The sequence below is a fragment of the Poecilia formosa genome, unplaced genomic scaffold, assembly GCF_000485575.1.
Source record: "Poecilia formosa unplaced genomic scaffold, Poecilia_formosa-5.1.2 Scaffold106, whole genome shotgun sequence".
Lineage (NCBI taxonomy): Eukaryota > Metazoa > Chordata > Actinopteri > Cyprinodontiformes > Poeciliidae > Poecilia > Poecilia formosa.
The window spans coordinates 1,418,160-1,429,474 of NW_006800045.1; the positions used below are offsets into that span (position 1 = coordinate 1,418,160).

The 11,315-nt window shown below is 37.6% G+C and overlaps 1 protein-coding gene across 1 annotated transcript in view; it reads right to left on the reverse strand.

Annotated features, from left to right (window-relative positions):
- Window positions 1–10,969, reverse strand: part of LOC107837030 (receptor-type tyrosine-protein phosphatase T-like) — a 64,025-nt gene extending 53,056 nt beyond the window's left edge. The window contains exons 1-2 of the mRNA XM_016675094.1: window positions 10,804–10,969; window positions 2,915–2,947 (exon numbers count right to left, since the gene is read on the reverse strand). Of these exons, the coding sequence (XP_016530580.1) occupies window positions 2,915–2,947; window positions 10,804–10,913 (143 nt within the window). The 5' untranslated portion in view covers window positions 10,914–10,969. The remainder of the gene's footprint in view (window positions 1–2,914; window positions 2,948–10,803) is intronic.
- Window positions 10,970–11,315: the final 346 nt, after the last annotated feature.

The window sequence follows — 11,315 nt, forward strand, 5'->3', positions numbered from 1 at the left end:
ACCCCTTATATGTAAAAAAAAAAATGCAATTAATTGTGTTAACTTTTTTAAATCATTAAAATTCATGTAATTAGTAAATCAAAGTTAAATAAAAGTCCCAGTCTAAGTGAAAATTAAACATAAAAATGAATATGCATTTTTGTTGTGTACGTCCTTTCACCAGTTCTGACTTCTGATAGAGTCAAGATAAAAACTCAAATGAGCTTTTTCTACTTTGTTACGTTGGAAAAATGATCAAACTCACACCAACTGTCAAGAACTTTGAACTGCCTTGTTGCTGAAAATGTACCATGAAAATATAATTGCCTTGTCTTGGTGAAGGAGGATTTGGGTTTGTTTTAGTCTGCAGACCTCAGAGCCTTTCATTTAATTGACCATCAGGTCGTCTGTTTGCCAAAGTACAAATATGAAGCTCTCTTTCTGCTGCTTGATCTAAACTTGTTCATAAACAGGAATCTGGCCCAGTCAAAGTCCACACATCAAGCTGAAAACGTGAAAATGTGTTAAAACTTTAATGAACTCACACTAATGTGGTAAAGGACAGCAGAATTAAAATGTTTCCTAAATTTTACAGAGTGGTACATTTAGACCGAAACCAAAGAAGCAGTTAGAAACATGTTTTTTCTGATGTCTATGTTTCTGTCTCTAATTTTTAAAAAGTGCAGCTCAGTATGCAGGAGTGAAGCTGAAGTAAGGAGGTGTATGTAAATTTAAATGTAAAGTAGGATTATATTAGAGAAAGACAAATCCACAGCGGTAACTGCTTGCTCAGAGTGGATTGTCTCAGAGCCCAGAACAGTGTGGGTGGAAATATTTAAGAATCCTCCCTTTCATTTGGAAAGATATTACCACATATCCCCCTGCTTAATCATCCATCTATGTTTTATTTGTTAGAGCCAAACACAATTTCTAACCTACAAACTTTCACTAATTATTTAACCTCTTTTTTCGCCTAATACTGGAGGCGGTTGGCTGGCGTCAGTGTTTCAGAGTAAACATGATTGTTTACTCTGATCTACAATTCAATTACACCAACCTGCTCCCACAACAGCCGGCACCATGCTGTGCAAAACTTTATCGTTTCTCTGCCTAATTTTCTGCCACAAAACTTGTGATGGTGGATGACACATGCACCAACAACACCGCAGGATGGTGCTGTTATTTTTACAAGACATCAAAGTAAATTACTAAAAAATGATTGCACATAAAATCTGGTGCACAAAAAACAATATCAGTAGAAACTGTCTGTATGAAGTATTACTATGAAGGGGAATGTTTACTATTAGATGGCCTAGATCTCTACTAAATGATGAAAGCCAAATGTCACATGAAGCCATTTTAAAGCTAAATGTACAGCTAAATATTTCCAGCACTCATTTCAAAAGATGCACTTTTTAGCAATGAAGGAAAACAAAGAACATGTGCTGGTGCATAAATGAGGACTTGTGTAACGGCATGCATTAAAGCTCTCAGAGGAATAGAGAAGCCTGCGTTTTAAGCCGTGTAATGGTGCTGAGCAGAGCTTAAACTCCTTGTGGCTTCCCAGCCCTCAAACAGCCAAGAGAAAATTACACACGTGTCACTCAGACTAATATATTATTAGGTGTTTCATGTTTCACACTCTCGTCTGTAAGTGTTGCTTAGGACAGCACATTCTCTGAGTCTTTTCAACAGAATGGGGATTTGTAACCGCAGCAATTAATGTTTGAATGTGAACTGTGTCAGCACAACATTAATGCCAAAAGTTGTAGGAGGAAAACGGCACGTCTGCTGCCCCGAGCTGGAAGGTGAGTAGTGTTTAACGAGGATATCGGTTTCTTCAAATACTTTGTCTCTTAATCTGTTAGGATATTAAGTTTTCTCTGGTTTTTTTAAAGGTTTGTAGGGAGAATCCAGGAGTAAGTATCTGCACCAGGTGAAGCAACCTGGATGTGAAGAATCAGGATTCTCATTAAAAATAAGCAGCTAAAGCAAACTGCTGCTTTCATACTTGGCACTTTTGCATGAGTCAGTTTGTCTGTATTTATGTTAAGCAGCCACATTTCTAAATGTTCTTACGGCCTTAAATTAGTTATGCTCCACAATTTATGTCAAAGGCCAAAAACGGACAAAACCATTTCGCGTTTTGTGCTTTTCTCCAGGGTGGAGTGAGAATACACTGAGGCTCTGTCCAAAGATTATTCATTGATTATTGATTATTCATTATACACACTATCTGATGGCTACATCATTCGACAGTCAGGTTAAAAACTGTAATGTTTTCTCCTCCTTATAAACCGTTGGAAATGCATTCCTTGGTATTACGTCATCTACAGAGGCTGCACATTGCAGGAAAATGTAAAAATTAGGATTCATCGATGATTGTTTGGATTTTAGTTTTTCTTTCAGAATCGTTGAAGCTATTTAGACATTTTGATCATTATTATCAATCCACATCATATCAAATTAGAAATTAGAAATTAGAAAGGCATTAAAAAAAATCATCAAAAGCAAAACCATGTGTTTAACCTTTTCCACTACAAGTTGCTGTATGGGTCATAAATTCTATGTAATGAGTGAGGAAACATGTGAAACAACTTAAGCAGACGCAGATATTACAGCAGAATATCAACCGTAAGAACAAACCTTAACCAACATGGTCAATAAATATAAATATAAACTTCTAGTAAAGATCGAAATCCTGTTATCTGTTTTTAAATTTACCCTGCTTGCATCATACCTGAAATTATTTTGGATTTATAGGTAAAATACTGACTACTCATGATTACTCTCTACAACTCTTTATGGCAAAAACATGTGAGAAAGTAGGAACGGCGATAAATTAGGAAAATGAAAAATGTCAGCAAAGCAGCAGTGAGAGTCACAGTGAGCAACGGAGTGGATGTGTTCATGTCTAAAAGTAAACATACAATACCCCACGCTCAGAGTTCTCCATGTGTGAATCTCTCTATTGGAGCAAGGGCAAGGCAGGTACAGGACGGAACAGGAAGGGTGGAGCCAAAGACAGGAAACAGGAAGATAGAGAGAAACAAAAGGGAGTGAGACTCCAGTCAGAGATGTGGTGTTAAAAACACATCTATTTCATCTACATGTTTTCATTGCTTCCATTCCCTCACATTTTTATTCTGTTTCTCTTGACAGTGAGAGAAAAAAACAAAATCAAACTTCACTAAGACTCTGACAGAATGTTTTCCACTCTAATTATAATTTCCTGCAGAGCTTCAGTAGGATTTTTGAACTCATACACACGATTGTCTTGAGGTTCTGGCAGTGATCTGAATACTGAAAAACCCATTTATTTTACTTCACCTCTTTGGAGAAGTTGCACATGGAATCAAATATAAACATGGCTCAGCACTGAAAACAATAAACTGATTTAATCTGATTTTTATCTAGTAATGTTGGCGTGAAAGGATCAGCCCTTCCCCACGTAGAGCAGACTTTCTGTCTGTATAAATTCTGAAAGTGTGGACATTTAATAGATCTTCAGCAAAAACGCTGTTATGTGATACATAAAGATTAGAGGATTCATCTGGGTGGCAGGTTTCAAAGTTGAATTATTACAGGTTGATATCCCAGAGCTTCATGAACAATTTATAAAATGGGTCAAAATAAACACCTACGGAAAAAATCTGCAGCCAGATAAAATCTCTCCAATCCCTGAGCTGTCGTGTGAAGAGGAAACGTGAACATGAAGCCAGATTGTTGAGGGAGAAATCTCATTCGCCTCTTTTGTCTCCAACTTTCAACACGTCTGTCACAGCTACTGGAGGTCGAAGCTTCTGTCTCAATGTTTAAAAATTCATCGTTAGCAGAACAAACAGATTATTAAACTAGTGGAACTAGTTTCAAAAAGCAAAGTTTTATCATTTTAGACGCACTTCAAACAGCCTCCATGATTGTTCATATTTCACACAATTAACTGAATAGCATAAATGTGTATTATTTATAATTGCCTCAGTAGGGTACAATGTCAGAATGTGGATCGTACAGCATTTCTGATGTGATGGACAGAGCAGGAAGAGAGGACAGAGACATGGAAGCTGGAATGCACAAAACGATGGATGCAACAAAGCAACATGCATCCATGTAAAATCATAAATCAGATTTTATGTTTTGATGTTTGAGTTGGTTCAAAGTGATTAGAGGAATGAAGAGGGAGCAACTAATTACAAATACCAAAGCAACACCTTAGCCAAAACAATGGTAGCAAACATATATAAATATTGTTCATGTATCCTTTTTATTTAGTTTGAAGTTTATACTTTGTTTGCTGTGAGCATTTAAAAACCAAATCTTTATTCGTTCACACAGTCGTGATCAATAAAGTCGACTGATTCTAACTAGTTGCATAAAACCAAATACTTTCTGTATCTGTTTGTTTTCCACATTTCAGGATTTTAAACACCAGTTAGTTTTTTCTTGGTTTTTGTTTTTTATGTTAAACTCTTACCTGCTGCAGACATCTCATCAACTTCTCCTACCATTAATTTAATTAATTAAATACCATTAATTTTGGCTTTCACTTCATGCCAAACAAACTGATGATAGTAAACAGTCTCTCCAGCTACTGGGGAAAATAAAACAAATCTGTATCTCTAAATTAAAAACATGGATTTGTTTCTGACCACCTCTTTCCTGAACACATCATTACTTAAACTAATAATTAGCAGAGATGTATTCCAGTCCACACAGTTTAAGTTATTCACCTTGCATGAAATTATATCGCAATAACAAAACAGCAGCATTACTTTAAGCAGTTTGGTTATAAAACTGAAATTATGGATATTTCCCTGAAAACTGTTCCCTCCACTATCTGAGCAGGACATGTCCAACATGTAGCTGTCCACCCAAACCGGCGTCCAGCAGAAGGAAATAATTAATTGAAGAAGCTGCCAAGAGGCGCATGGTAACTCTGGAGGAGCTGCACAGAATCACCGCTCTGGTGGGAGAATCGTTTGACGGAACAATTATCAGTTCCTGCCAAACCAGAAATGTGAAGTTAAAGGAAAAGTTTCCAGAATAAATGCAATGTTGATACCAAGTCATAGGAAGGATCCCATTTATAAGTGGAACACAAACCGTACAGACAACGGCGTTCTGCGCAGTGAGCAACTATTTTTGTCAACATGCAAAACAGTGTGTGCTGTGGAGAACGAACATGCTGGAGACATAAAACATTTCTTTATTCATGCTGGGATAACATGTTCCTATCTCTGATATTTGCAGCTACAAAATAGAGATGAACTTCTGGGATTATTGAATGTGTGATAATAGATCAATAGTCAGTATTTTACCTGCAATGGAAAAACAGATCAAAGCTCGAGTGTTATTAACTCTGAGTTAAATAATAAATAAGCATGCCACTAGATTCTAATTTACAATACAAAATATTTTTTCTTTCACTTTAATATGATGCTCCACTTTGAATTTGTTTGCCATATAAAACCAAACATAAGGTAGATGGGACTTTGTGGTTGTTACACGGTAAAACAACAAAATGTTTGAGGTATAAATACTTTGAAGGTGTTGTATGTGTACATAATTTAGTTTTTCTCTGAGTTGTGTAAATCTTTTCCAAAGTGTTTATGTGCCTGCAGTCAGATTTCTGCAGGAACGTTTGTTCCTGCAGCCTGAAGCAGTCGAAGGCACCGCATAGCCAGAGGTAACACTTGGATTGTTTACTTCCTGGTTTGTGTACCATCCTCACGTTTTCCCTTGAACTTTATGATTTGGAACATAAACTTGTGTGTTTATGTTCCAAATCAAATCAAAGTTAATTTTCTATTGCAGGGTGACGGCGCATTTAAGGTATGTGGAAACTTTAGATCAACATTTTAAATATATATACACAGGTAAAGTTAAAAAACTGCAGATTTTCTCATTAAGTTGCAGTTCCAGATATGTCACCTTCCCTCAGTTTCTCAGCTGCTGTTCAGGCATTGTACACTAAAACACGCCCTTGTTTAGGGAATAGCAGAAACATTAATTATTCATCAATTCTGCTTTCAACATTTCAATAAAAAGTGTATATTGTGGTTGTGGTAGTTTGAGCCCTGAGGCTGTAGAAACACCAGATCCCCATTAAGACTTCAGCTGTGTCCACCGATGTTGAATTTTACATTAAATTATCAGCTACATGCCCTCCAGCTTTGTTCAAATCCCCTCTGAAACACATGTAACAATTTCTTAAAAGAATGATCGGACAATTGGACATGCTCCCTTCCTGAAAAGTTTTGTCGCAGAATAATTTATGGGAAGTAAAAAGTGTGTAAAACACTTTCCATTTAAAAAAGAACCTTGTCTTTCCCACAGGGACAACTGGCTAAAGCGTACAGGTTTAAAATATAAATGACCAGAGAAAATGGTCTCCGACATTGTGAACGTTCTTCTGTCAGAGAGCATTTCCATCTTCATTTATCTCTTCTCCTTATAAATATCCTCACAAACTCGTTGTCTTATCTCTTTTTAACCCTACATAAAGTTGGAGCTTCACTTTCATGCTTCCTGCTTGCAACTTTCTTTAACGTTGTTTTATTACCTCAGTACCTTCCACCACTCCTGTGTTGATCCAACCAGTGTCTGACTCTAATCCCACCTCAGAGTATGGTTTGATTTAAATCACATCATCTGGACAGCCTGTCGGCTGCATCCTTTTGAGTACAGCTGTGTTGGGCTTCTAATTGGCTTTTTAATGCACACCATGCCCTGTTAGCCTGGTTAGCATTTATTAGCATATTAACTTGAACCCTGGGTTGAGAAGAGCGGATTTACTATCAGTTTTTATATTTTTCAAGCCTTATACATTTTTTCTTCTCTTTCATCTTCACTCTGAAGTCTCAACGTATCACCCATCTCTGTACGTCTTCTCGTTTCTTTCTGACTTTGATGGCAGTTTATCCTCTGAGTGTTTGAGATGTTCTCCATCAGCCAGAGTTTGGCTCTGATGACCGCTGCTAACTGACCCCATGTCCATGTTCTCTTATAATAATGTGTTCAGCCTGGGATCCTTTTTCTTCTGGTCTAATACATCTTCCAAAATGTTCTGCTTTCCTTCCATTTGTCCTGCCACAGTATCTGACTGCATATATTATCTAAAATGCACATTTAGTTTTACCTTTACTCACTGTTTTGACCAGCAGGTTTAAGTTAGGACTGTTAATCGATTAATAAAATAAACTAATTAATAGCAAATCCGTTCAAATTAGTATCGATCGCTCTTGAAGGAAACGTAACAAAGATGATTGCATCACTTATGTTGCAAATATAACAATATTGGCAATAAAAGTGAAAGTTGTTGACTTATTGCTTATTGTCTGTTTTTACTCAAACACTGTTTAAAAGTGCTAAAATTGATTTTGCATGTAAAAAAATGCACAATATAACTTAATTAAAAGCCTGATAAACATTCATTTTTTGGTTAAGAACATTGAAAAACTGCAACAATTAGTGTAAACTCCAACTTCCAACATTTCTGCTTTGTTTTGAAGCAGATCTGTTCCTCCTCCTGGATCACAACAATGTTTGCAGGTCGACATGTTTTAGCTACCAACGACCGACGGTCTGTGTTTTAGCTGTTAGTTCCCTCGGCAGTGGCCCACCTCCCGCTCCAAACTGTTGGGAAGTGTCTGTCGCAGACCCTCCTCCCGGTTGTTTCGCCTTCAGCTGATATGTAAATGACGAGCTGCTTCAGTGGTAATTAAATTCACCTTTGCTACGAACGCAAATTACTTTGATTTTGTCCAAAGCACCATCTGGTGAAAGCTTAAAGCAAAATGGGTAATTTAATAGCGTGTCTGTTTTAATCCACTGCTAGTTTTACTGAACAAACAGAAGTGAGGTATGGCAACAATGAGGGAACACTTTTCAAATTAATCACTGCATTAATTTATTTTATAACTTCAAAGCAGAAAAAAAATTAAAAAGTAACAAGCTAAAGAAATGAACCGCTTCTGAGTCATCCCGACCAAAAACAACCAATCAGAGCCAGGAGGAAGGCCTTAGCACTGTCAATCAATCTCATGTACTTGCTGCTAAATGTGCTAATGGCGGAGAAACAACGTACCGTTACAGGGAAACTGTTTATCCGCCATTGGGAGTGGCTATGCTAACTAGCCTGAGGATTCGTGACAGGCTGTGCTAGCTGCAGAGAGAAGGAGAGAGGGACGAGCAGCACCACACACAGGGGTGACTGGCAGCGCTAAGACCCTCCTCCTGGCTCTGATTTGTTGTTTCTAGTTAGCACTGGGAGCACTAGGAGAAAGAAGAGGAGCTTAAATTTTTCAAAGATTATCTGTCTCATACCACACTGTCACAACATAGTGACTGTTTCAACATATATGTAAAAAAATATATATGTATGTATATATGTGTACATAACAGAAACACACTGCAGCTTAACTCATCACACAATGTTCAAAAGAACAGAAATGCCAGAAAAAAAAAGAAATGACAGACAACAACCTCCTTTCCTTCACATAAACACTGAAAATGTGTCGCCTTGTCTGTCAAAGACGGGCTTCAGATGAGCAGGAAGTTTATAGAGCAAACTAACAACTGTTGAAACCCCGATTCTTTTAAAAACATCTGTGGAAGCATTGGGTGACCAAGAGGCAGCCAAGAAAGGATTTACAATTTCTGTAGGTTGAAATTCCTGCTGAGATGTGTGCAAACCTCAAGACCAGACAAGAAGCATCACATCACGTCTTCGATAACAAGGATTCACCCACACTATGAACTTTTTACTTATTCACTGACAAATATCTGAAAACTAGACGGTTAGTCTGTACATCCAAGGCCATTAGCAGCCCAGCTAAGACCAATATGAAGAAACAGACATTTCCACCAACCAACAATAAAATCTGATGCATCAGTTAATCTCTTCATCCGACCGTCTTCATGTCCTACCGCAGGTTTACCAAAGTTCTGCTTGGACCCAGAATGTCTCATCGTGTGCTATGAGAGACGTTTGCGGAGCAAAAAATGTAAATAAACTGGATTTAAATTAAACAGAATTTAAATTCTATTTATTCTACAAAATAAATCTAATTTAGAAGATTTTGCCAATATATTGATGAAGATGTTATATTTAACTCCATGCTTTATTGGAAATGCTTAAAACACAAGATTTGCATTTCTGTGCTGATTTTGCATCAAGTAGTTTTAAATGTGAAGGACAAATGGCATATTAAGCAATAATTGGTGAGTTATGAAATATTTAGCGTCATATTGTTCTGTCAAGTGAGATAATCTCCAGAAACCACGACAATAATGTCAAACATCAAACAGAAATGGGTCCAAGTAAAACAAACTGCAGAATGAGGAAAAGGGGATGAAGGGATGCAGAAAAGAGAAAGAGAGAATGTAAAGGGAAGGAAGAAGGTGATGGAGGCCAGCAGGTCTGCATGACCACCAAGACTCAGCCAGGATTTTTTGATCATTGGAAATTGGATTATATTGGTTACATTTACCTCTTTTATATTTTTTCTAAGTTTGACTGGAAATCAGAGACGTGACTACGTTTCCATTTTTACATTTTCGCTTTGCCTGACAAGAAAACAGTTTTTAAGCTTTTAAAGTTTCCACAATCCCTTTTCATAAAAATTATCCCCAAATTAAAAACAAACTTTTACCACTCTTTTTTTTAAGAATAAACACATTTACTTTTCAACATTGATGACTCTTTTTTTAATAACTGGTACTAATGAGGACACTTCCAGATTTATAATGTCTCTCCCTAACTGTAATAATACTTTTTGTGATGCTTTTTAACATTATTATGCCTGAAAGGCATCAAGATTGTTGGTAGACTTTGATGTTCAGTCTCTCAGTTTAAAGGTCTGGTCAGTCTAAAAAAATCTACTTTTTTTTTCTTTTTTGCCATGACTTGTTGAAAAGGGAAGAATTAAAAATGGCAACCTCAAACTGTTTCATCTTGAGCCAATGTTACATTTCAGTCTTTAACAAAGTCTCTCAAGGAAGACTATTTGACAGGACCTTCAAATCCTGATCATGATGCATCAAACAGAGGCTACCAACGATCTGATAATCAAAGTTAAAGAGTTTTTGAAATCTTACACAAGCAGCTTTAGATCCCTTGCACACAGGAAGCTGTGGCTGTTTCAAACATGTTTCTTATCTAAGATCTCATCCACATGAAGATGATTTTAGTTGTTATCCAGAAATATGCTTTGTGGTTTAGGAAGTGCATCCACACAGATTCTGTATCTTTTAGACCAGAATCGTTTTTGAAACCAGGTTCCAAACGTTGGTTTCATGTTTCCATAAGGCCGTGCCAGCCACATGTTTTTTTAAATGATGAGGTCGCAGCTCCATCTCGTTCTCTATCCTCCATCTGCCTCGCTCTCACACAAACCCAACATGGTGCCGTTCGGCGGGGTTACCAGATCCTGCAGTCTATATGCATATTTTTTATGGCACCACATCATTTAAATTTAATGAACTTGCACCAGGATTTCTGTTTTACAATCCCACTTGATTAACCAAGTTCTACCGATTAAATGAATAAACTGTGCCCAATTGAGAGGAAACCTGTCCAATCTGGCAACACAGCACTGAATCCTTAATGTGCCTGGAAAGACCTTAAATCAAACCTGGATTATTCAAGCTGTGGTCTGAAAAACAACCTGCTGTGATCTCCTTAAAAGCAGCACTGGGTTTGGCTGGGTTATTTATTCCTTCTTATTTTTTCTTTTACAGACAGACTCTGAAAACCAACCACTTCCTGTGTGCACAAGTCCTGCAGCTGCTGCTCCTCACATGCCGTTTGGTTTCAGTGCATACCTGCGCTTGAAGGTCAGGATGGCTCCGAGGAGGATGATGATGATCATGAGACTCCCTGCGATCATGCCAGCCATTTTCACCGTGCTGTCCACCTGCTTCTCCGGCTCCATGGCATCTGAATCCTGGGTGGATGCACCTGAGTGTCCACACACACGCACACACACACACACACACGCACACACGCACGCACACACGCACACACGCGCACACACACACACACAAAACGTCTTATCAGTAGGCAGAATCCAGCAAATACAGTCTCAAACAAACAAACATACTTTTACATACAAAAACAACAGACAGTCCATGCTGCATTAATTTACACAAAGGATCAAGTTCATGCACAGACATACAGCATACATTAGTCAGCTACAAGGGAAGGCAACATGATTAGTCCCAAAGTGAGGAGATGAACATTCCTTCAAAACAGAGTTAAATAAGAGCAATGAAAGTTATGCAGGAGGATAAAATATGAAAGAGAGACAATATACAGCAGACCCCCTCCTAAATCA